Source organism: Cervus canadensis, chromosome 10, assembly GCF_019320065.1.
Source record: "Cervus canadensis isolate Bull #8, Minnesota chromosome 10, ASM1932006v1, whole genome shotgun sequence".
NCBI classification, from domain to species: Eukaryota; Metazoa; Chordata; class Mammalia; order Artiodactyla; family Cervidae; genus Cervus; species Cervus canadensis.
In genome coordinates, this window is record NC_057395.1 from 27,874,529 (window position 1) to 27,902,165 (window position 27,637).

The window sequence follows — 27,637 nt, forward strand, 5'->3', positions numbered from 1 at the left end:
TACAGCCATGAAATTAAAAGACACTTACTCCTTGGAAGGAGAGTTATGACCAACCTAGATAGCATATTAAAAAGCAGAGACATTACTTTGCCAACAAAGGTCTGTCTGGTCAAGGCTATGGTTTTTCCAGTGGTCATGCATGGATGTGAGAGTTGGACTGTGAAGAAAGCTGAGCACCAAAAAATTGATACTTTTGAACTATGGTGTTGGGGAAGACTCTTGAGAGTCCCTGGGACTGCAAGGAGATCCAACCAGTCCATCCTAAAGGAGACCAGTCCTGGGTGTTCATTGGAAGGACTGATGTTGTAGCTGAAACTCTAATACTTTGGCCACCTGATGCAAAGAGATGACTCGTTTGAAAAGACCCTGATGCTAGGAAAGATTGAAGGCAGGAGGAGAAGGGGATGACAGAAGATGAGATGGCTGGATCACATCACCGACTCAATGGACATGAGTTTGGGTGAACTCCAGGAGTTGGTGATGGACAGGGAGGCCTGGCGTGCTGCGATTCATGGGGTCACAAAGAGTCGGACACGACTGAGTGACTGAATTGAACTGAACTGATACTACTATTTGTCCTGGACATGAAAAACTTTTGTGTATGCAGAAAGGCATGGGAATAGCAGAGTGGCAAATTTTGATACTAGTTGAAGGACATGTTTGCTCCAATGGGAGGAAAGACCATTATCATCAAAACTTGCAAAAGAAGGGTCAGTTGCTTGAAATAAAATCTCAAAGACAATGTTGGGGTCCTCTCATATGGAATGTATCACCAACACTACTGACAGCACAGAAAATGGTAAAAATCCTTAACCTTAGTCTTTTTATGTCACATTGAATACATAGGAAAAAATTTCCATCTTGAGGTGAAAAGAGCTATTTCACTAAGTGTGAAATAAAAATTCTAAGTGATAAGAAAGCATTGCTGACAGTTTAATTGTTAGGGTTTTTTCCTTCCTTAGTGGTACATAAAATTATACATATATCCTCCCTTTTTAAAATTTCCTCCCCATTTAGGTCACCACAGAGCATTGAGTAGAATTCCCTGTTCCATACAGTATGTTCTCATTAGTTATATATTTTATACATAGTATCAATAGTGTGTATCTAATCATTTAAACTATATTAAGACAATTAACCTCAATATTTGTATTAAAAGGATTATAATAATATCAATTGGAACATTTAATTAAATTCCTTTTATATGAAAAATATCTCAGTCTTAAAAAATACCCAAAGTGTCATGTGATGAATCTCTGCCAGATAATTGCTTAAAATAAACTTAGGAGCTACTACTAGAAACATAAGATGAATGCATTTTTCACAAAGAGGATTATTCACTTTAAGGCCCTTGGCTTAGATTTTTACTGTATGAAAAATTTCCATTTTATTCAGCTTTTTAAAGTAATGGGTCAATTGTCATCAACTTGTTTGGCCAATATCAAAATAACTAGAAATTTCGAAAACTTGAAACTTTGGCACATTCTTCATTTTTTATGTTATAAAATACCCTTAGAAGAAAGAGACTCTTTTAAGCTTTACTACTGTATTTTAAATCCCCAAAGGGTGTGTCACAGTGATTTCTGGAAAGGCTTTAATGTGCATTACAAAGAACTACAGCAGTTTAATGATATAGTAAGATAGTGTTCCAAATTCTAAGATAAAGTTATAATTTGAAGCCTAAATCACTAGTCTCACTCTTTCTACCACCCATATCCTATAAGGTTTTTGTGTTGGTGCTGGACACCATCTTACCACGTGGGTGGCAAGTTGCCTGTCATCTCAGTAATTCTGAAGAGAAGCCAGGGAATTTGTTGTAAAGCGTTTGTCCAGATGGAACCACATGTGACCTCCAGGGTGCTCTGGGCCTGAAGCCTAGCCTCTTGGCTGTGTACAGCCATAGAGCTTACCCAGGAGAAAATTTGTCTCCTCAAAGCCAATAAAGATAAAAGAAACCTGTACGAGTCCAAAAAGCACAGCTCATACATGTGGGAATTGCACAAGATTAAGGTTCACCCCTTGTATTGTCCTCAGAAAGGCCAGGAGATAGACAGGAAAGTAGACAGCTTCCATGTCCCTCTGTTCTGTTGTTTCTCTTGCCAAAAAGAAACTTTGAACTCTATTGGTGAATAGGGGGCCTTGAGCACCTAATACCAAACTGGTTATTGTTGTTGTTCAGTCGCCAAGTTGTATCCAGCTGTTTGCAACCCCATGGGCTGCAGAACACCAGGCCTCCCTGTTCCTCCCCACCTCCCAGAGTTTGCCCAAGTTCATGTCCATTGAATCGGTGATGCTGTCCAACCATCTCATCCTCTGTCACCCTCTTCCCCTCCTGTCTTCAATCTTTCCCAGCATCAGGGTCTTTTCAATGACTTGGCTCTTCACATCAGGTGAGCAAAGTATTGGAGCTTCAGCTTCAACATTAGTCCTTCTAAGAAGTATTCAAGATTGATTGATTTCCTTTAGGATTGACAGGTTTGATCTCCTTGCTGTCCAAGGGACTCCCAAGACTCTTCTCTAGCACCACAATGCAAAAGCATCAATTCTTCAGGGCACTGCCTTCTTTATGGTCCAACTTTCACATCCGAACATGACTACTAGAAAGACCATAGCCTTGACTATACGAACTTTTATCAGTAAGGTGATGTCTTTGCTTTTTAATACACTGTCTAGGTTTGTCATAGCTTTCCTTCCAAGAAGCAATCGTCTTCTAATTTCATGGCTGCAGTCACCATTCACAGTGATTTTAGAGCCCAAGAAGAGGAAAGTTGCTTCCACATTTTCCCTTCTATTTGCCATGAAATGATGGGACTGGATGCCATGGGATATTTAGTTTTAAGCTGGGTTTTTCACTGTCCTCTTTCACCCTCATCAAGAGGCTCTTTAATTCCTCTTTGTTTTCTGCCTTTAGAGTGGTATCTGGTTATTATGTCCACTTAAAAGATACAAGAGTCATTATTGGAATAGAATCCTATGAAAAGTAAGACTTGACAGGTTTCTGAGCCCTAGAAAGGCCCAATTCCTTCTAACAGTCATGAACAGGGTGGCATAGAGATGACAGAAAAAATTCTCTGGCAGGCTGGGAAGCTTATTTCTGGTAAAATTGTCTCTTGTCACAGAAGAGAAATCACACGACTTAGCTACATTCTCAAGGGGGACTGCTTGTAAAATCTTAGAATATTTTGGTGGGTTGACTGTTCCTTGTTGCTTTTAACAAGATACTAGGAAAATGAAGAACTCAGGCCAGGGGAGTAGAGTTTGCACAGAAAAATGGGAGTGAATAGTGTTAAGGAAGGTTCTCCAAACATGGCCTGCAATCTGAAGTTATAAATGTGTAGACTTCCAGTGCTTTTCTAAGAAAAAGAAAAAACACAAAACACAAGAGTCAGCAGACAACACGAACTCCCACCAATAGGAAGATGAAAGCAAATGTCAGGTGGTTGCAATGAATCCAGATTGGAAATTCAGCATGGTGTGGCTGAGGACAGAACAAGTTCCTATGTCTGTGGCCTCTCTTCCATCCAAAATGAACACACAATAAAAGTCAATAAAACCTCTGTTTTCTTGATGGAATCTACAGTATTGATGGCATGTAGCTGGTAATGAATGACGGGACAATGAAAAAGCTATTCCATACTTACAAAGTGGACTATATGATCTCTCTCTTGGAAAAGGTTTATTTTTAAAAAATTTTATTTCTGGCTGTGCAGGGTCTTCCTTGCTTTGCGTGGGCTTTGTCCAGTTGCAAAGAGTTGGGGCTACTGTTCATTCTGGTGGCTGGTCTTCTCATTGCAGTGGCTTCTCTTGTGGAACATGTGCTCTAGGTGCACGGACTTCAGTAGTTGCAGCACTTGGGCTCAATAGTGGTGGTGCACAGGTTCAGTTGCTCTGTGGCATGTGGAATATTCCTGGACCAAGGATCGAAAACCCATGTCCCCTGCACTGGCAGGTGGAGTTTTATCCACTGTACCATCAAGGAATTCCTTTTCTAAAATTTTATCTATTTATTTGGCTGCACCAGGTCTTAGTTGCGGCACATGGGATCTTTAATCTTCATTTCAGCCTGCGGGGCTATCTTTAGTTGCAGCTTGTGGGACCTAGTTTCTTGATAAGGGATCAAACCCAGGCCCCCTGCATTGGGAATGAGGAGTCTTAGCCACTGGACCACCAGGGAAGTCCTGGCAAGAGTCTTCTGATCTCCATCAACTTGACAGAAAAAAAAATGTATCTGTCAAATTGGCATAACTCTCCTATAGATACATATATTGTTACATTTATCTTATACACATGTGCCTAGAATACTATTTGAAAAACACACAAGAGACTGGTTACAGTGGTTGCTCCTGGGGAGGGGATTCAGAGGCTGCAGGAATGGGGCATGAAGGAGACTTAATTCTTGGCTACACACCTTTGGGTAGTTATGAATTTTGAATTTCGGACCATGTATATACATCATATATTTTCTCTCACACACAGAGAGCACAATATTAAAAGTAGTTTCTAATAAAATTAAAAATTTTATTACCTTTTGACTTAATTATTTCACTCCTGGGAATGATTTTCTGTAAGTATAGCCAAATGTGTAAAATGGTGTATGTTCATGGTCAGCTACTTAGGCATTGCTTTTAATGGGAAATATTGAAAACAACTCAAATGAAAAAAACTTAAATATGCATCAAAAGGGTGCTGATAAAAATATATACAACCTTGCAATTTAATGCCATATATCTACAAAAAGGAATGAAGAACTTTTTTTTTGTTTTTGTTGTTTTGTTTTTATTTGTTGTTTTGTTGTTTTGTTTTGTTTTTGTTGTTGATTAGTTGCTAAGTCGTGTCTGACTCTTTTGCGACCGCATGGACGGTAGCCCGCCAGGTTCCTCTATCCATGGGATTTCCCAGGCAAGAATATTGGAATGGGTTGCCATTTCCTTCTCCAGGGGATCTTCCTGACCCAGGGATCAAACCCACCTCTCCTGCTTGGCAGGTAGATTCTTTACAACTGAGCCACCAGGGAAGCCCCACGAAGAACCTTATGTTGATAAAAATGAGCTTATTAACTGAAAAAGGCAAGCATTATTGTGTGCTCTTATTTGAGTTTTTAAAAAGTGACAGAAAGATATATGTATATATAATATATAAAATTAGGTGTATATTGTGTGATATACATATATACATCTATATATCATATATGTATGTACATCGCATATATACACACATCAGTAAATATCCATTCATATATACATACATATATTCATTTGCTTTCATAAAATATTTCTGAAAAGGTACATAAAAATTGAAAGCACTGGCTGTCTCAGCAAAGAAGAAGTTGGTGGTAGAGGTTCAGGGGTGAGAGGAATGCATTTTATTACAAAAGAATTCCACAGATGTTTTCCACATCAGCAGGATCATTTAGATATGTGTATATTCTTGCTTCACAGGCAACACTCATCTGATTGCCTAAGTGAAGGCAGATTAAAAAAAAAAAATTCCCATCTAGTCTCATTTCCTATAGATGCAGCATCCTTTAGAATAAAAAGTCTGCACCTGAAGGCAAAAGCAGTTCTAAGAGGGAAGTTTATAGCAATACGATCCTACCTCAAGAAACAAGAAAAACATCGAATAGACAACCTAACTTTACACCTAAAACAACTGGAAAAAGAACCACCACCACCAAAAAAAACAAAAAACCCAAAATTAGTAAAAGGAAAGAAATCATAAAGATCAAAGCAGAAATAAATGAAAAAGAAATGAAAGAAACAATAGTAAAGATTATTCTTGATTCTTTACCATAGCATCCTCTGATCTACTACTCCTCTAGATTTTTCCAACTCAGAAAGTGGTACCATCACTGCCCAGTTGCTCAAATCAGAAATGTGACTGTCATTCTCAAAACTGCTCTCTTCTTCTTTGAATCTGTTATCAGGTTACATATTTATTTTTTAAATATTCCCCTTCTCCAGGGGATCTTCCTGACCCAGGGGTCAAACCTGGGTCTCCTGCATTGCAGGTAGACTTTTTACTGTCTGAGCCACCAGAGAAACCCAATATTTCTGGAAGCCAACAACTACTCTTTGTCTTCACTACTTAAGTCTTGATCTATGCCACCATCTTCCTTACTTGGAAGACTATGATAGTCTCCCCAGATTCATTCATTCTTCCACTTCAATCCACGTAGCAAGTAATCATTGAAAAATACTTCTTGCATTGTGCCACTGACCTACTTAAAACACATTGGTGGCCTCTGTTTGTCTCTTCATCTTCACCTTGCACCTTCCTCCCTTCTTGGGACTTTCCTGGTAGTCCAGTGATTAAGACTGTGCTTCCAATGCAGGAGGTACAGGTTCCAATCCCTGGTCGGGGAATTAAGATCCCACATGCCGAGTGAAAGTGAAAGTTGCTCAGTCGTGTCTGACTCTTTGGGACCCCTTGGAATTCTCTAGGCCAGAATACCGGAGTGGGTAGCCTTTCCCTTCTCCAGGGGATCTAGAGGCATGACCAAAAAAGAAAAAAGGTACCAAAAATAATTCCCAAATCTTTCTCCCTTCTCTAAGTACACTACAGCCCTAATGACTGCCTTCCTCCTATGGGTTGAGGGTTTCCTATCCAAGATCCTTTACACATTTTATTCTCTCCACAATATTTCTCTTCTCCATCTCTCCCAACTATTACTCATTTTTCAGTCTATTTTTAAATGTCAGATCCTCAGAAATGCAGCCTCTTAACTACAAAATCTGATTTAGGGCCCCCTTTTTATTCCCTTGCAAAATAGCCTCCAGTTATTTTTTTCTTTCAATTAGTTTCAATTTCAATATAAATAAATGCATTTATATTTATAGTCTGTCTTCCAACATAGTCATTTTGTTCACTTTTCTACCCAGCAACCAGAACAGTTTCTGACTTGTAGCAGACAGTATTTTTTGAATGAGAATGAATGAGCTTTGTTAACTGAAGAGATTTTTATAACTTTTTTTTTGCTCTGTTCTAGCCAAGATACCATTTTGATTATGATTTTTCTTCCCACATAGCTTGATAACTAGGATAGAATGCACTGATCACTTGAGAGATATCTCTGAGTTTAAAAAGTGATCTTCACAACACCTTTTCAGGATAAATACACACACACACAAACTAGGAATAGAAGGAACTTGCCTCAACATAATGGAAGCTGTATACTAAAACCAGGGTTTCCCAGGTGGTGCTAGTGGTAAAGAACCCTCCTGCCAATGCAGGAGACTGAAGAGACAATGGTTTGATCCCTGAGTTGGGAAGATGCTCTGGAGGAGAGCATGGCAACCCCCACCAGTATTCTTGGCTGGAGAATCCCATGGACAGAGGAGCCTGGTGGGCTACGTCCAAAGGGTAACAAACAGTCTGAAGTGACTCAGCACACACAATGAACATCATCATGAAGACCTGAAAGCTTTTCCCTTAAGATCCAGAACCAGGTAGGGATGTTTGACTAGAATTAGGAAGTTCTGTTGTTTATTCGCCAAGTCATGTCCGACTCTTTTGCAACCCTATGAGCTGTAGCTCGCCAGGCTCCTCTGTCCATGGGATTTCCCAGCCAAGAATACTGGAGTGGGTTGCCATTTCCTACTCCAGGGGATCTTCCTGACCCAGGGATTTAACCTGCGTCTCCTGCATCTCCTGCACTGCAGGTAAATTCTTTACCACTGAGCCACCAGGAAAGCCCAGGAAGTTCTAGTCAGAGTAATTAGGCAAGAAAAAGACACAAAGGCATCCAAATTGGAAAGGAAAAAGTAAAATTATCTGCAGATTATTTGATATTCCACGTAGAAAACTCTAAAGATTTCATACACAGAAGAAAAAAATTTATTATAATTAATAAATGCACTCAGAAAAGCAACAAAATATAAGATCAACACTCAAAAGTCAGTTGTATTTCTATGGACCAACAGTGAACAATCTGAAAAGGAAATTACAAAAACAATTCCATTTACAATAGCATAAAATAGATTTAGGAATGAACTTAACCAAGGAGGTGAAAGGCTTGTGCAATGAAAATTATTGCTGAAATATGTTGCTGAAAGAAATTAAAATAGATGGAAACACATCCCATGTTCATGAATTGGAAGGCTTAATTAAAAAGTCAATACTACTCAAACCAATCTACGGATTCAATCACTATCAAAACCTTTGACCTTTTTGCAGAAATAGAAGCAACTATCCTAAATTCATGTGGAATCTCACAGCATTCTGACTAACCAAAACTATCTCACAAAAGAACAACACTGGAGGATTCAACACTTTCTGATTTTAAGAACTTACCACAAAGCTACAGTAATAAAGTGTGATACCATATAAAACAGACATATAGACCAATAGAACAGAATAGAGAACCCAGAAATAAACCATTACATATATGGTGATATTGTTTTGGACAAGGGGTTCAAGACCACTCAATGGGGAAAGGACAGACTTTTCAATAAATGGTGTTAGGAAAACTGGATATCCACATTCAGAAGAATGAAGCTGGATCCCATCTAACATCATAGATAAACCTTAGCTCAAAATGAATCAAAGACCTAAATGTAAGACCTAAAACAATAAAACTCTTGGGAGAAACAAATGTAGGATAAAATGTTTACAACTTTGGATTTGGCAGTGATACCATCTTGGATATGATACCAAACGCACAGTTAACAAAGGAAAAAACAGACACATTTGACTTCATGAAAGCTGAAAATTTCTGTATATCAAAAGAGTCTATCAATAAAGTAAAAAGGTAACCCATAGGAGAAAATATTTGCAAATCTTATATCTGATCCAGGATTAAGATCCAGAATATACAGAAAACTCATAAAACTCGACAGAGAACCAAACAACCCAATTTACAAAATGGGCAAAGGGCTTGAATAGACATTTTTCCACAGAAGATACACAAATGGCTCAGCAGTAAACTATCCACCTGCAAACACAGGTTTGATTCCTAGATCAGGAAGATCCCCTGGAGAAGGAAACGGCAACCCACTCCAGTATCCTTGCCTGGGAAATCCCAAGGACCAAGGAGCCTGTTGGGCTATAGTCCATGAGGTCCCCAAAGAGTCAGACACGACTGAACACGCACACACAACACACACAACAATAAGCACAGGAAAAGATACTTAACATCACTAATCAGTAGAGAAATGCAAATCAGAACTAAAATGAGGTAACACCTCCCAACTATTAGTGGGAGTGGTAGTACGACGACTACCAAAAAACAGAAAAGACAAGTGTTGGCAAGAATGTGGAGAAATTGGGACCCTTGTACAGCACTGGTGGGAAGGTAAAATGAATATTCACTGGAAGGACTGATGCTGAAGCACCAGTATTTGGTCATCTGATGCAAACAGACAACTCATTGGAAAAGTCCCTGATGCTGGGAAAGATTGAGGGTAGAAGGAGTAGAGGACATCAGAGGATGAGATGGTTGGACAGCATCACTGATGCAATGAAGATGAACTTTGGCAAACTACGGGACGTGGTGAGGGACAGGGAGGCCTGGTGTGCTGCAGTCCATGGGGTTGCAAAGAGTCGGACATGACTGGGCGGCTAAACAACAAAATGGTATAGCAGCAATGGAGAGTATGACAGGTCCTCAAAAAATTAAAAATATAATAACCATACGATTCAGCAAATCTACTTTTGGACTTACGCCCAAAAGAATTTAAAGCAGGGTTTTGAAGAGATATATGTACACTCATGATCATAGCAGCATTATTTACAACAGCTAAAACGTGGAAGCAAATCAAGTGTCCATCTACAGAAGGACGGATAAGCAAAATGTGGTATATACAGATGATGGAGTTCTCTCTCTCTCTCTCTTTTTTTTTTGGCTGCACTACACAGCATGCAGAACTTCCCCAACCAGGGACTGAACCCATGGCCCCTGCAGTGGAAGTGCAGAGTCTTAACCATGGGATGGCCAGGGAAGTCCCCAGACAATGCAGTATTATTGTTTTACAAAGGAAGAAAATTCTAGATAAGTGAGAATTTATCATATACAGTTGAACCTTGAATGACGCGAGTTTGAACTGTGTGGGTCCACTTACATGTGGACTCTCTTCAATAGTAATCACTACGGTACTATGTGACCTGTGGTTGGTTGACTCTGAGGGAACAAAACCATGAACATGGAGAAACCGACTAGACAAAAAGCTGACTACACAGATTTTCAACTGGGTGGAGGATCAGTGCCCCTAGCCCCTGTATGGTTAAAGGGTCAGCTATATGTATTTTTTACATCTGCCCTGAGGTAATAAAGGAATAAAGAAATGATGCCTATACACAGATGTGACAAAAAGTTTACAGTGAGTTTTCAAAAAATTTGTATACAAAAATTTTTAACTAAAGTAAGCTTTTCTACAATGCTCGCAAATTCTGTGCTTGTGAAAAAGCTTGAAAAAAATTGTCATTTTTTTTCCTGTGTTGTCTGTAGAATAAAAATTGGCGTAAGTAGTAGAAATTGTTATTGCTCTGATATTTTGTAATTTCATATATTTTACCAAATTTCTATAATTTAAAATTTCATAAAATAATCTTTTCCTTCTTGGATACTTATAGGCTCATTTATTTTGAGTTGAAGACAGCTCTACTTACATAAACTTATTGCTTAATAAATTATGTAACCTTACAAATAGAAATATAAGAATTCACAAAATAGAGAAAGCCAGAAAGTAAAAGTAATATCCCATATTAGTGGAATACATATAGTAAATTATGGAATATAAGGCACCAAGAATAGCAGGTTTTGAAAGTCAAATGTCAGAAAGAAGGTGATTCTCTTTAACAATCCTCAGTGATGCAATTTATAAGTTTTCTCCTTGATTTTATGTTATTTTCTTAATTTTTCTTCCTTCAAATGTAAACCTCTCAGCCTATATAACATTATGGATATTGAAAATATTAATAGGTGTGAATAGCTGCAAATGACATAGGCTACCAGAGAATACATGTAATTTGTGGATCTCTGGAACAATATGTAGAAAACACTTCAGAGTAGTAAAAGTACACAGAGCACACAGTTATTTCTAATTCAAAATACTCTACAGTTTTTAACCTGGTGTTTCTTGCATTAACACAGTGAAGAAAAAAAACGTGAAGTTCTGAGTGCTGACTTTTTAAGTGCCCAGAAATGAATGTTTATCTGAAACAAGTATAATGAATTATGCTATAGAACTGGAAAATCTAAAATCAAACTTTAATCAGGTTACAAGGAAACCCTGATGCTAGTAAAAAAAACATTTTTTTCTATGTAAGTAAATAATCCAATTATTCTTTAAACACTGCTTAAGCATTTTGGTAAAGACTTTTTCTATTCTTCATAGTATTTTCCTCCTTGAGAAAACTTATGGTTTCATTTTTATGTTTTCTGTGTTTTTTTCCATGTGCTAAAATGATTTTATTTTTTAAAACCCACTAGTTCTTATTAGCAATATAAATGACTTTGTGCTTTTCGAGGACACCAATGTCGTGCTCCAGCTGCTTCATCTCTTCCTCCAGCTTCTGCTTGCGAATCTTCTTTGGTATGGAGTCAATGAAGACCGAGAGGGACTGAAACTCCTTATGCACCTCTTCCCAGTTCTTTTTCAGCCCCTGAAAATGGTAAAGAAAACTGTATATACCAAAGCAAACCACAGGAGCAGAGTAAATCACAAAGAAAATTGCACTGGGAGGAAAAATGTAAACAGGTAAAGAAAACTGACAAAAATAAAAAATGATATGTGTTTATCAAGTTCTTGGCCACAGTAACAAAACAGACTGTATAGAGGCCAAACCCTGTCCTTGATTGTGTGCTCAATTCCCATTGGGAGTATTTATTTTCTTTGTTTTTCATCTTACTGTACTTGTTTTTACCATCAAATACATGTATGTGGAATTATAAGTAGTATGAAACTAAGCTCTTAGCATATGCTTTGGTAAAAACAACTTAGACCTGATATCCCCAAGCAAAAAAAAATTTTTTTTGAACAGGAAAATATTTCTTATAAAAATTTTAGTTTTTTTCTTTAGGAAAAAAATATTATCCTTATTCTTCAACAGAGAAATCATCAAAACACTAGATTCTGACATACATGGACATGTTTTCTTGTCTCTGCCTAAATGCAATCATATAAAATGATGAAATTCAAATTAACAAGAGATGATCTTTTATGTGCTTTCAATATCAGGAGGAATTCTTCCCCCACATAGTGAAGAGATCTATACTCCCCAGTAATCTCTTCTATAAATGACTGAAATGTCATGCTAATTCAATAAGGTATGCGTGTGTGCTTAGTTGCTCAGTCAAGCCCACCTCTTTGCGACCCCGTGGACTGCAGCCCGCCAGGCTCCTCTGTCCATGGGGATTCTCCAGACAAGAATACTGGAGTGAGTTGCCATGCCCTCCTCCAGGGGATCTTCCCAACTCAGGGATTGAACCCAGGTCTCCTGCACTGCAGGCAGATTCTTTACCATCTGAGCCACCAATTCAATAAGGTAGTTAATGTTTAAAGTTCTCAGAAACCAACAAATTCAAATTTAAGAATCCTTTTAGGAACAATAATGGTTATTTCCATCTCTGCTTAGTTATTATTTCTTACCACAATGCACTAGAAGCCCCATGATAAAACTAACTGAACTCATGCAATGAAATTTTATAAATTAATACTTACTATTGTTCACAATGGGTACACTAATCATGTTATTTACACAAAAATGGAAAGTAAAACAAAATGGAATATTGCCTCAAAATTATGATCCCTGACACACAGATGGAAAAAGATATCTCATTCAAATGTAAACCAAACGGAAGTTGGGGTAGATATACTTATGTTAGAAAAATCTGACTTTAAAAGTAAGACTGTAATAAGAGAAAAGGGGCATTACATAATGATAAAGCAGTTGATACAAGAGTATATAACATCTGTAAATATTTATGTGCCCAACATGTGAAGTGAATGAAGTGAAAGTCACTCAGTTGTGTCCGACTCTTTGCGACGCTATGGAACTGTCCATGGAATTCTCCAGGCCAGAATTACTGGAGTGGGTAGCCTTTCCCTTCTCCAGGGGATCTTCCCAATCCAGGAATCAAACCCAGATTTCCCACATTGCAGGCAGATTCTTTACCAGCTGAGCCACAAGGGAAGCCCAACATAGGAGTGTCATAATATACAAAGCAAATATTACAAATTTAAAGTAAAAAACAGACAGCACTATGATTATAGTAGGGGACTTTTAATACCCTATTTACACTAATGAATAGATCATCCAGACAGAAAATCAGTAAGGAAGCATTGACTTTAAATGACAGGTTATATCAGATGGATTTTACAGAAATATAAAAAAATTTCCATCCAAATGACTAAAAAAGCACACTCTTCTCAAGTGTACATAGAATATTCTCCAGAACATATCGTATATTAGGTCACAAATCAAGTCTTAATAAATTTAAGAGGACTGAAATCATATCAAATATATTTTCTGATCACAGTGGTATGAAACTAGAAACCAATCATACAAAAAAATTAGAAAATTCATGAATAAGTGTAGATTAAACAACATGATACTGAACAATCAATGGGTCAAAGAAGAAATCAAAAGAGAAGTTTAAAAATACCTTGAGTCAAACTAAAATGGAAATATACTAATATTTATAAGATTCAGCAAAAGCAGTTCAAAAATGGAAGTTCATAGTAATAAATGCCTACCTCAAGAAACAAGAACAATCTCAAATAAACAACCTAACATTACACACCTCTAGGAACCAGAAAAAGAAGAACAAAGCCAAAAGTTAGTAGAAGGCAATAACAAAGATTAGAGCATAAATAAATAAAAGAGACTAAAACGACAATGGAAAAGATCAGTGAAATAATGACTGGTTCTTTGAAAGGATGAACAAATTTAACACAGCTCTAGCTAGGTTCACCAAGAAAAAAAAGAAAGAACTCAAATAAATAAAATAAAAAATGAAAGTGGAGATATTATAATCGAAACCACAGAAATACAAAGAATCATGTTGTCTACTATGAACAATTATATGCCAACACAATGGAAGCTTAGGAGAAACAGACAAATTGCCAGAAGCATATAACCTACCAAGGCTGAATCATAAAGAAAGAGAAAATCTGGACAGACCAATTACTAGTAAGAAGATTAAATTCATAACCAAAAACCTCCCAACAAATAAAAAGTTCAAGACCAGACAGTGGATTCTACCAAACACTCAGAGAAGAATTATTACCACTCCTTCTCAAACTCTTCAAAAAACAGAAGAGAAGGGAACTCTTTCATACTCATGAGGCTAGCATGATCCTTATACCAAAATCAGACCATGGTGCCACAAGCAAAGAAAATTACAGGTCAATATCCCTTGGAACATAAGTGTGAAAGTCCTCAACAAAATATTAGCAAACTGAATTTGACAATCCATTAAAAGACCCATATGTAAACATACTTTGGAGGTATATCAGGCTTGGCTGTAGACCACCTCAATAAAACAAATAACCTGCCCTGGGTCGGGATCTAGGGAGGAAGAAATGACAACCCATTTCAGTATTCTTTCCTGGAGAATTCCATGGACAGAGGAGCATGATGGGCTATATAGTCCATGGGGTCAGGACATGGAGTCCTGAAAGAGATGGACATGACTGAACGACTGAGCACACACATGCACACTATATCATAATCTATTAAGTGTGCAACAGCATTATGTCTTAAAAAACAAATACTTTAATAAAAAAATACCATATTGCTAAAAAGTGCTAACCATCATATGATAGTGCAGGGTTATCACAAACTTTCAATTTGTAAAAATCTTAATATCTGTGAAGCACAATAAAACAAAGTACAATTAAACAAGGTATGCCGGTACTGTAAGCAAGTGGGATTTATTCTAGGGGTGCAACATCCACAAATCAGTCCATGTGATATGCTTCATTAATAAAATAAATGACAAAAATCATATGACCACCTCAACTGATATAGAAAAAGCATGATAAAATTCTGCTTCCATTTATGATAAAAAAAACCTCTCAACAAGGTGCACATAGAAGAAACATACCTCAACATAACAAAGGCCAAATATGAAAAGCTCACAGCTAACATCATACTCAGGGTAAAAAGCTAAGTTTTTCTTCTAAGATCAGGAACAAAACAAAGATTCCCACTCTAGCTACTATTATTTAACATAGTGTTGGAAGTCCTAGCCAGAGCTCAAGAGTGGCATAATTTAAAATTATTGATTACAAAAAAGAAAGAAAATGTAGTCCTTAAAAAGCATGGCTATACATTTAGATTTATGAGGGAATCAGAACTGTCTTCTATAACAATACCTTCATAATAAGCCCTCAGAGTACAATCTTGTAAACTTTCAGAGGACAAAGTGGTTTATTTCCATGTTAAGATAAAAATGACTACAGGATTGGACACACTTTGTAGAGAAGATTTGCTGAGAAAAAAGACTACCGATATTGAACATTTCATAGAAGGAAAAATATCTTTTAAATTTTAAAAAGAGGGGGATCGGTTAACACAGTTCTTAATAGTGTTTGAGAAGTATTCCAAAGAGAAGTCTTCAAAAGAGTTCTATTTTTCCATAGCCTTTCATTATGAAATGGGAAATGTGTTTCCACAGTGCTCTACAGGGGTGCCCACTGCGGAGGTGAAATCTATGTATTTATACACTTTGAAATATCAAAAGTTTTTCAAAGCTCCTTGCGTGATATTTCCCTATTACTTGTGGTCACAGCAGCTATACGTTTCACAATATTTCTTTTTAAAGGAGAGTTTGCTTTATATTCTAGTTTGTACAATAACATTTGGATCAAAGTCAACTGCTAGGTATGGGAACTAAATGTGATTAATATTTCAGATTATATTGAAATAACCTCTTTGCTATTTTTTAGATATTGCATCTAAAAAAATCTTTTATGCACTGCAGCAATACTGATTTTTCCTTATTTTTATGTCTTAATTTTTCTCCCTTCTGGTCTGATACTGAAGCAATATTGTTAATTTTGGAAAAATTTCATATAGGGAGAAGCTGTCATAAAATAGTGAGAAGTGTCTTCAGCTCCAGGCTCCTCTGATGCCACCCCACCCCCATCCATTTTTCACCTTCTAGTCTTGCTCTATAACTAGGGGGCGGGGGTTAGGGGTGACAGTATTAATCCCTATGGGCTGCTCTTTCCCCAGTGTTTGCCCCAGCCGCTGCCTGAGTTCAGCCAAGGAGGGCATAGGTGGGAAGAAAGTGAGCTTGGGGCATTTCTTCCCCCTCGCTCGATGTCACCTGGACACGACTGGCCCTTCCATTTGTGACTGCAGTGCCTGCCAGGGACCCCTCTCTTCCAGGCTCCAGCTCCCACCTGGCTCTGGTAATGCTGTTTCCAGCCCCTGCCTTCCCAGCCTAGGGTGGTGGTGATTCCCACTGTCCCTAGTCCTGGGTGCCTCAGTGCTCCTCACTGGTTCCCTTAGCGCTGCTTCACCTCTGTAAATAGCGCCTTTGTAAATTCTCTTCAGAATCCCTGTCCGGCATGTTTTCTGAATCCCTGGCGGATAGAGCTTCCATCTGTTATACTCTGTGCACGTGTGTGCTATGTGGTGAGAAAACACCTGCCCAGGAACTGGCTGATGTGAGTTTTCGTCCCTCTTTGTTGTTGTTTAGTTGCTCAGTTCTGTCCGACTCTTTGTGACCTCACGGACTGTAGCCTGTCAGGCTCCTCTGTCCATAGGATTCTCCAGGCAAGATTTCTGGAGTGGGTTGCCATTTCCTCCTCCAGGGTATCTTACCGACCTAGGGATCAAACCTGCATCTCCTACATTGACAGGTGGATTCTTTACCACTGAGCCACCAGGGAAGCTGTCCCTCTTTAGCTAAGTTGATAATTTTTGAACCAGGGCAAATGTAAAACAAACTCCAACCTCCTTGACAGTAAGGGCCACATTTATTTTGCTCGAAACAGTATCCTTTGGGCTGGGTAGAAGGCCTGGAACATGGTAGATGTTCAGGAGAATGAATGGACGGATGGATGAACAAAAGAGTCCACTTAATATATTTGCATTTTATATCCTCACCTGGGAAATGAGAAGTTTGGAATCTTTAGGCCAGATGATTCCTTCCAGGATAATGGGACTGTAATTCTAAAGAACAAGCAGGATGAATCCTATTCGGGGACATGTGAACATATTGTCACAGAACTACATGCAGCTCAATCAGGGGAGGGAGCAGTGTTCAGGGCTTGTTAGAAACAGAGCCAGTGGCTTTGTTACCATGGCAACTACGCTACTCAGGCTAATAAGGCATCCAAAGTGGGGTCAGCTATTGTCCATCAGAGTGTATGCAAAGAAACTGCATGACCACATTAGGAAACCAAGGGTTGCTGATCTACTACAGAGGTGCCTGAGGAAAGAGCCTTTTCCTTCCTAGGGAAGTTCTTCCTCTCTTTCCCTGTCTTTCAGCATTATTTAGATACAAAATGGCTTTCACAAAAGCATGTAAGTTTAAGAATGGCAGAGTCAGAAAGAAGGAGGGAAGAAAGGAGGAAAGAGAGAGGGAGAGCGGGAGGGAGGGAGGGAACCTAGAGCAGAGCTCGTCTTGAAAGTGACAGGCAGCCACGTCTGCCAGCCTTCTTGCCCGCCTGTCCTCCCTTCTTCTCTCCAGCACTCTATTATTAATCATCCAGGTTTACACTGGGCACCAGGTTAGACAATGCAGAGACTGCTGACCACAGAGAGACTTGGTTCCTGCCCTCAGGCCACTCCTGTCGTGTGGGATACTCTCTTACTCTGCAGTTTAAGGTTCAGCTAAAGACCTACCTACATCTTGCAGTGGATGTTCATGCCTGGGAACCTTATAAAACATGATCAGTACATAGACACATATCTCTGTATGTACACATATACAGAGCACCTCTCATCAACTAAATCACAACATTATTCAGAGCAGAAATTTTATCTTTATGACCCTTGGGGCTTAGCATGATACTCTATGCAGAACAGGTATTTAATAAATGTTTATTGGTGATTATGATGACACTGATAAACTGTTAAGAATTTATAACAGCATATGAATCCATTTTTCAATAGAAATTAATGTAAAAATATATTTTTTTCTTTTGTGAAAAGGTCACTAGAATTGGTTTTGTAGAAAGCTTTCATAGTAACAAAACAAGGAATAAAGTACTATTTTTACCTCTATAAGAGACAGGATGACTCTAGAAGAATATAAGTAGATGCTTACTAAATACTCTCTAAAGATGATTGAGCAACTGTGCTCATATCCCCCAAATATTTTAAATGTTTCAGATAAAAGTCTTACATTAAAAACTCTAACGTAAGTGTCTTTAAGTCTATTTTAGTCAAAATAAAGAAAACATAGGTAAAACCTAACACTTCGTTATTTTAAAATCTATTTGCTCATAAGAAAGAAAAAACAGTTGGTCTAGGGACAGGACAGTTTCAATTATTCTAGAGCTCCACCTAGTGAAAAATATCTATTTTATGAATATTATTTTTGAAAAATTCAGGGCCATGGAAATGGAAATAAAAATGCTTTTTTGCGTTATTTATGCATGTTCATTGAAGGAGAAGGTGAACTTTCTTATGACACTACTCAGGAAAAAACAGAAGCTCATTCAGTTGGAAACGAATTATTATTCAACAATCCCTATAACATTTTGCTCTCCCCAAAGAAACAGATTTGCTGCATGTAATTGTCACTGTAACTAAAAGACAGTGTTCTGATTCCAAAAATCAAAGTGCTGGCCTTAATGATCATTGATGGTAGGCCCTCCCTTCAGAAATGTTCCAAAGAATTCCACGCAGTCGTGAATTACAGAATGCTTACCTGCAGAACCGCTTCCCTTTCTTCATCAGATAGCCTTTTCATAGCTGCTTTCCTGAGGTTTTCCTGGATATAGTTATCGTATTCTTCTTGGGCTTTCTTCACTTCCTCGTTTCGCTTACATATATATTCAGGTGTGACACCGTAATCCTTATAAAGATTTTTCAGAAATTAAAAAAAAAAAAAATCCCGAAAGTTATCTTGTATATGTGTACATACCAAGCAACAATTAGGAGCAAAAGAAATGTTACAGACTTAAAGCCTTTGCTCAAAACACTACAAATTGACAAGTCAGTGATTTTTTTTTTCTATTGGGAACTAGTAGCTTTTATCTTGAGCTCTCTTTTGCATAATTTTGTTTTTTTTTTAAAAAGAAGTTAAATGCTTCTAATGCATTGTAAAAACTGACTCTTAAAACTACTAGGCACATCTGCTTTAAGAAAAAAAAAAAAAATGACTTGGGCCCCTAAGGTTGTTTTTGGAAATACAACATACAATTTTAGGCTCCTGGGCTGCTTATAAGGACTGACAGTGAAGCAATCAGCTGTGATTCTTTCAAGTTAGTGAATGTGTTGATACTACCACTGTGCAGAGACATAGAACTACTCCCTGTTCATTCTCCAAAAAAACCATTTGAGGATGTACTTGGTGATACCTATACTAGTGAATAAGAAAGGCAGTTTCTGTCCTCACAGAATGTGTTTTCTGTGGGGAAAAAAGCTCATCAAAAAGAGATTATAAAATAATATTTATAAATACAGTAAGAAGAAAGAGAGTCATGAGAGCTAATTGAGATAAAATGTCAGGGAAGATCTCTCTGAGGAAGAAGCTGTTGAGAGATATGAGTCATTGAAACTATGCACAAATATCCTGGTTCTTCTCCTTGGAGGCAATACTTTCCTGCTCCCCTTTTAAGTAAGATGTAGCCATGTGACCTGCATTACCCCATGGGAGTGCAAGTAACTTCTGTCCTTTTTGAATCTTATGAACTAATGGATGACTTGCCATGTTGTTTTTCTCTCTGGTATGCTTTGGGTTGCTGGGTCCTGGAATGAGGACTGAAAGTAGAGCTCCCAGCAACCCTCAAAGGACATGCAGCACAAGGAAGCACTAAAACTTAGTTATTTTTAGTTACATAAATTTGGGGGTTATTTGTTAGCCACAGCATAACACAACCTAATCCTGACTGAACAAGGGATAGAAACCTTAGCTATTAATATAAATGTGCTCTGGAATGTTGCAAAGCACTATACAGATAAACTCTAATTGCTCAGTACTCTGAGCATTTAGTTATTAGTACCCTGGGTAAATTAGTTCAATGGTAACCAGTTCAGTCCACTTCAGGAAACCCTGAGGGCAGCACCTCTTTTCAGCTCAGTACAATCAGTGAGGTTCATAATGTTGATTCTGTGTCATCACAAGAGATTATATTTGGCATATTCTGTTTAAGAAAAAGAACTACCTCACAGATGAGGAAAAGCTGCAGTGATCTGAAATATTCTCATGTGCTGAATCATTGAGAGCTAATGCATACTGTTAATATTGATAATTGCATGTATTATAATATCCACTCATCATTGAATTTTTACTAGGTGCCAGGTATTGTATCAAGTGCTTAATGTATTTTATATCATCTAATCCTCACAATGCTGTGAAAAATCTAATAACTTGTAAAAAAAATTATGGAGTTAAGTAAGTGGCAGAGTTAGAATTTGAAATGCTGTCTTACTATTATCGCTGTATAACACAGGCCAACATCCATGCTTCACTGTGCTAACAAATTACCCTCATGGCACAAATGGGCACACAATACTTTACTTGGAACTAAAACATGAGGTTTGCTCATTTTTAAAAAATGGCATCACCCTAAAATGGACCTGCTGTCTCACTTAACAATAATAGATTTTAAAACTTAACTCTGATAAGTGGAAAGTAAGTTGAGTTAGTCCTTCCTGAGCTCTGACTGCTTAGCCACCAAAAGTATTACTAGGAGCAGAGAATCTGCATTGCTTGGTAGATAAGCTCAGGTAGACTAAACTAGCATTTTTCTGTCTCTGTGAGGGAGACTCAATTTCTTGTTCAAGGCAGAAAATGTATCAAAGTGGGCGGCTTATGCAAAATGCAGCCATGAGGAGGGGAAACAGGGTGGTGGTTTGCAGCATGATTGTCAAAGGAAAAGGGGTGTTTTGTGTGTGTGTGTGTGATGGTGGAGAAATGATGGATTGGAAATGGTTTTAAAAAGCCAGGAGAATGAAATTTCTGCTTTTCCACACCCTATGGGAAAGGAAGTCTGAGCAGCCTCCAGGGGCCATAGAAGGAGGAAGTATCAAAGAGAAGCTTGAAATCTTCATTGTCATGTGCTGCCAACTCCTAGACTCCTACTGAGGTGTCTTAACCAACCGAGCATCAGGGGTTTCTCAGGGACTAAGTAGTTTTTCTCTAACAACAGCCTTGAGGCTCCTCTTTTGATTGTGAACAGGCATTGGATTCATCATAGTGGATCACCGGATGACCTCAATGCAAGCCCCTCAACCATTACTATTACAATTTCCTTTTTCCTCTTCCTTCTTCCTTTCCTTTCTTTTTTGCCACAAGTTATTATTAAGCATAGGCTTCCCCGGTGGTTCAGAAGTAAAGAATCTGCCTACAAGGCTGGAGCCACAGGAATGTGGGTTCAATCCATGGCTTGGGAAGATCCCCTGAAGGAGGGCATGGCAACCCACTCCAGTGTTCTTGCCTGGAGAATCCCATGGACAGAGAGGAGGCTGGTGGGTCATAGTCCACAAGGTCACAAAGAGTCGGACACCACTGAAGCGACTGAGCACGCACACATTATATTATGTACTGGAGAAAGAAATGGCAACCCATCCAGTATTCTTCCCTGCAGAATCCCATGGACCAAGGAGCCTGGCAGGCTATCGTCCATGGAGTCACAAAGGCTCAGATACGACTGAGTAACTGAGCATGTTCATTATTATGCATTACTATTCTTTAGAATTTTGTACTCATACTATGTGTGTTTCCAGCATTTTTGTGTTTCATAAACATGCAAAGTAAAATAGGTTTCATGTAAGGTACTTTTCATAAGCTTTTTAAGCTTTAAACTTCTACACTTAAAGAGCTAAACCCATGCTTCTATAATTTCAGAAATGAAATCATATGCTTATCTGATAAGCACCTTTTCAGATAGAAATGAAGGTCCTGAAAAGACTAGATTATTGTTCAGTACTTTCATGGTCTGTTTTACTCCAAACCAAACACAAGTGAATATATTCAAACTGAAATAGTACTGTGAATTATTTATACTACACTGATAGGATGGACAGTTCTAAAGTTGTTTTCCTCTTCATTTCTCTCATTCTGTTACGAAGATAATGTAAAGTGGAAGAAAGTGAAAGTGAAAGCCACTCAGTTGTGTCTGACTCTGACTCTTTTCTCAGGCAAGAACACTGGAGTGAGTTGCCATGCTCTCCTCCAGGGGATCTTCCTAAGCCAGGGACAGAATCCAGGTCTCCCTCATTGTAGGCAGATTCTTTACCAGCTGAGCCACCAGAGAAGCCCAAGATAATGTAAACTAATAACTAAACCCTAGAATCTTCTGAAAGGTTATTCCTTCCAGATTTACAATAATGACTGTGCTTCTAGCGACAATTCCACCTCAACAAAAATGAGTATCTTTAGAGAATGCTTGTTATAATTCTTAAATACATTAATAATTTAAATTAAGGAAAACAAGTACAGTTTTCCTTTACTAAACTACATGTCGTTGTTCATTCCAAATTGTCTGTACTTTCACCACACTAGATTTGGGCCAAATGCAGACTTCAGGGGAATGAGAACTGACAATCTAGATAATTTGTTCAGTGAGAGCACTGTTTTTTTTTAATTGAAGTAAAGGTGATTTACAATAGTATATCAGTTTTAGGTGTACAACATAGTGGTTCAAAATTTTTATAGATTATACACACAATTTAAAGCTGTTTAAAAATGTTGGCTATATTTCCCTTGTAGCTTACTTGTTTAATACATCCTAGTAAGTAGCTTATTTATTTTATCCATACTAATTTGAACCTCTTAGTCCCCTCTACTTTTCCACTCCCCACTGGTAGCCATTAGTTTGTCAGAAAGCACCATTAGTAATAATAGAATCTTTATGAATAATTTGAATATCAGGTCTTTTTAAAAATTGCAGTACTCAATTATATAACACTTTATTATTTAAAAATTTTCCCCATTCTGGTTTTAGCACTGAAAGCCCTGCATGTTGGGGAAACCTTTAGTCCCAGGCAATTGGACAGCTGGTCATCCTATGAAAGATCTTCTCTTTTGGAAGCTAAGACAAACTATAGCAGTAACAGGAAAAAAAGGAGAAATTACTGAACCATAACTTTGAAGAGGTTTTTAATGTGAAGAAGCATTATCACTTGAAGTACTGCTAATACTTTAAATTATAGGCAGCACTATGTGAAACACTGAGTCTGGGTCTCTGTAGACAAAGTCAGTAAAGTATATACATGAAATTGCCATCTTAACTGATAGGGACAAATGACAAGTAAAGACATAAACAAATGATAATTACCTTATAAATGACCAAGTTTAGTGAGTTTGTTCGTTGTTTTTCGTGCACATTAGCTGTCAGCTTGCTAAAAGCTAACTATTAAGAGCTAACTAGCTAGTGATAGGTCAATCTATGCCAAACCTTCACCTTGAATTTAGAAAAAATTCCGTTTTCTTTCTCTATTATTTTTATAATTTTTTATTAGAAGGTAATTGCTTTATAATATTGTGCTAATAGCCACAATACTACTTAATTTTAAAACAAATTTTTACTGGAGCATAGTTGCTTTGCAACGTTGTGTTAGTTTCTGCCGGACAGCAAAGTGAATCAGCTATATGCTTACATACATCCCCTCTTTTGGGGATTTCCTTCCCATTAGGTCACCATAGAGCATCAAGCTCTCTGTGCTATACAGGAGGTCCTCATTAGTTACCTATTTTATACATATCAGATGTTGTTAATATGTCAAAGGCTACCTTTTTATTGATGTACTTCGGAACCAGTCCTGAAGTTTCAAGGTCATGCTTGTCTCCAGTTCTCTTGTCAACATAAATCGGTTTAGGCTTTTTAGCCACTCCCATGATGACATCAGCTGCATTTGTATTTATAAAATTTTTTTCACTCTGTATTCCCATGACTGGATGGTCAGTCCTCAATGGCACAGGTGGCTTTCTGCGCTCATTCCATTCAAACTTTTTTTCTGTTAAACATAACATTTCCATTGTTAATGTTAAACCATAAACATGTCCACTCAGTATTATTTATAACATCCAGATGTTTTGCCATTAGTATATTAGAGTTGTATTAAAAATATATTCAAATATTTAAGGTAAAAATCAGTAATAATAAATGCAAAAAATTAAATGTGAAATAATCAATATGTTGAAGAACAATATGCATGAGACAAATGCTCGGGCCTGGTGCACTGGGAAGACCCAGAGGAATCGGGTGGAGAGGGAGGTGGGAGGGGGGATCGGGATGGGGAATACGTGTAAATCTATGGCTGATTCATATCAATGTATGACAAAAAAATAAATAAATAAAAATTAAAAAAAAAAATCTAAGGGAAGAAAATAAACTCCCTAAATCATATGTGAGCTAATACATTTTTACTAGCTATTATAAAAATATTTTCTTATAAAGATTTCAACAACAAATATTCAGTTTGCCCATTGGAAAAAAGTTCAAAGAAACATTAAAATGTTTTTCTGAGTACTTTCAATATTATGAATAATTGTTTTCAAAGGAAAGTTACTATAAAATCACCAAGTAAGAAATCAAACTTGAGGTATTGAAAGTCCAAGAATCAGTGAAATTTTTTGCAGATTATCATTATAATGATTATCATTGATTATTATTACAAGGCATAAAAAACATTTAATAGCTGTGCATCCAACATGCAGCTTAAGAAATAAAGATTACCAATACTGTTGAGGTTTCCTATTCACTCCTCACTGATTACATCTCACCTCCTTAAACAACTACTATCCAGAGTTTACCTTATTTCTCTATTCCACATTCTCTTAATTAGCAGCAGATGAAAATGTTTCTACAGTCTCTTTGACTTGACCATTCTGACTCACCTGTTCTGATACAGCCATAAAGAAATGGTTTGTCAAAAAGCTAAAATGTAAAATAACTATATTTTATTTCCCAGAACCAAAGGCAACAACTATCTTGACAAAACCTTACTCAAATCTTAACCCCATACACATTTACTACTTTGTCTTTATTCATTTCTGTACTGTTTGAACTTTTAAATCATTTTATATAACTTTTATGATCAGAAAAAAACCAATATTTTATTATTGAAGGTCTGTGAAATGGATTGATCTCTTGTTATGGGCTGAATTATGTTCTGACCCCCATATTCCTATATTGAAGCCCTAAACCCCAGTACCTCAGAATGGTACTGTAGTTGGACATAGTTTTAAAGAGGGACTTGTTAAAATGAAGTCATTACAGTGAGCCCTAATCCAATACGAATGATCTTATAAAAGGAGGAAATTTGGACACAAATACAAAAGGAAGACCATGTGAAGACACAGGGAGAAGACAGCTATCTATAAGCCAAGAAAAGAGGTCTCAGAAGAAATGAACCCTGGAAATATCCTGATGGTGTTTTTGTTTGTTTGTTTTTGGCTGCACCTTGAGGCATGTGGGATTTGTTTCTCTGACCAGGGATTGAACCCATAACCCCTGCAATGGAATCACAGAGTCCTAACCATTGGACTCTCACATAATTCCAGGAAACACCCTGATCTGGGATGCTAGCTCTCAGAATTGTGACAAAATTAATTTCTATTGAAGCTCCTCTATGGGGCTTTCCAGATGGCACTAGTGGTAAAGAATCCACCTGCTAATGCAGGAGACAGTAAGAGACACAGGTTCGATCTGGGTTGAGAAGATCCCCTGCAGAAGGAAATGGCAACCCACTCCAGTATTCTTGCCTGGAGAGTCCCATGCACAGAGGAGCCTGGCGGGCTACAATCCATAGGGTCTCAAAGAGTCAGACATGACTGAAGTGATTTAGCACGCACATACTTGTTATGGCCCCAGCGCTAGCAAACCAATATACCCCGATAATTCTATACCCCCTGCAAACATTATAAAGGAAGCTTTCAATATTCACTTAGTCATTAATTCATGCAATATGTTTTTGTTGAATACTTACTATGTTCCCAGGTGGTGCTCTAGGAACTGTGGGTACAGAAGTGAACAAAAGAGACAAAATCCCCTTTCTCATGGAGTTTACATGATAGTGGGGATGAAAAAATGTAATATGTAGACTATGATGTATATATTTGCTTAAATAATATGTAAAATTGTTTACTGTTCTTGACCTACAAAAATAGTTATCTTCTTCCTATTTAACATACTACTGAGATGTTGTGAACATTGTCAGAAATTGAATTGTGGAGTTCTTACAAAGCCTGGAGCAGAGAATAAACCTGTTACAACCCAAATATTTCCCATCTACTAAACATACCCAAGTAAGGATGATATAACCAGTTTGCCTAAAAAACCAGAGGCTTTAAAAAAAATTAATTTATTTGTTCTAATTTGAGGCTAACTACTTTACAATACTGTTGTGGTTTTTGCCATACATTGACATGAATCCGCCATGGGTGTACATGTGTTTCCCATCCTGAACCCCCCTCCCACCTCTCTCCCCATCTCATCCCTCAGGGTCATCCCAGTGCACCAGCCCTGAGCACCCTGTCTCATGCATCGAACCTGGACTGGCGAACTTTTTCACATATAATATACATGTTTCAATGCTATTCTCTCAAATCATCCCATCCTTGCTTTCTCCCACAGAGTCCAGAAGTCTGTGTCTCTTTTGCTGTCTCACATATAGGGTCATTGTTACCATCTTTCTAAATTCCATATATATGTGTTAATATACTGTATTGGTGTTTTTCTTGCTGACTTACTTCACTCTGTACAATAGGCTCCAGTTTCATCCACCTCATTAGAACTGATTCAAATGCATTCTTTTTAATAGCTGAGTAATATTCCCTTGTGTATATGTACCACAACTTCCTTATCCATTTGTCTGCCGATGGACATCTAGGTTGGTTCCATGACCTGGCTATTGTAAACAGTGCTGTGATGAACATTGGGGTACACATGTCTCTTTCAATTCAAAACCAGAGGCTTTTATATGTTCACATGGGAAATATTTAGAAGCCAAATTTAATTATGAGTTGAAAGTGCATGCAGATGACTTCCTTAATTATAGCTTTAGAAATGCATTTAAGAGGCAAAAGTGAATTCTCAGAAAATAAAGCAACAGTTTAGGAAGACTGATAACTCATTCCTAGTTGAGTAAGTAAATTATAAATCTTGCTTTGTGGTTATGTGCTGGATAAAGCCTAAAGCCTACCCCCATCTTACTCTATGGTATATCTACCTAAGCATCATCTCATCTATCAACCCAAGAGTAGAGGATGGCAATGGGGCTGCTGCTTAGTTGCTCAGGCGTGTCTGACTCTTTGCGGACAATGGGGGAAGGTTTAGAAAAAGGGGTGAGGATGTCTAGTCACAAATTATTCCCCCTGATATCCATATTCTCTATGACCACAATTGACTGCCAAATGTGAAAGCCAAATGATTTGGTTTCTTTCTAGGCTTCCCTGGTAGCTCAGCTGGTAAAGAATCCGCCTACAATGCAGGAGACCCCAGCTTGAATCCTGGGTCAGGAAGAGCTGCTGGAGAAGGGATAGGCTACCCACTCCAGTATTCTTGGGCTC

The 27,637-nt window shown here is 37.8% G+C and overlaps 1 protein-coding gene and 1 long non-coding RNA gene across 4 annotated transcripts in view; one reads left to right on the forward strand and one right to left on the reverse strand.

The window, feature by feature from the left end:
• LOC122448097 overlaps positions 1-27,637 on the forward strand; it is a 110,098-nt gene that overhangs the window by 73,179 nt on the left and 9,282 nt on the right. The gene's annotated exons all lie outside the window — the stretch shown is intronic.
• The window catches only part of ENKUR (enkurin, TRPC channel interacting protein), a 30,972-nt gene continuing 12,668 nt past the window's right edge, over positions 9,334-27,637 (reverse strand). For all 3 annotated transcript variants that reach the window (XM_043479093.1, XM_043479094.1, XM_043479095.1), the window contains exons 3-5: positions 23,858-24,081; positions 18,827-18,973; positions 9,334-11,598 (exon numbers count right to left, since the gene is read on the reverse strand). In XM_043479093.1, the coding sequence (XP_043335028.1) occupies positions 11,422-11,598; positions 18,827-18,973; positions 23,858-24,081 (548 nt within the window). In that variant the 3' untranslated portion in view covers positions 9,334-11,421. The remainder of the gene's footprint in view (positions 11,599-18,826; positions 18,974-23,857; positions 24,082-27,637) is intronic.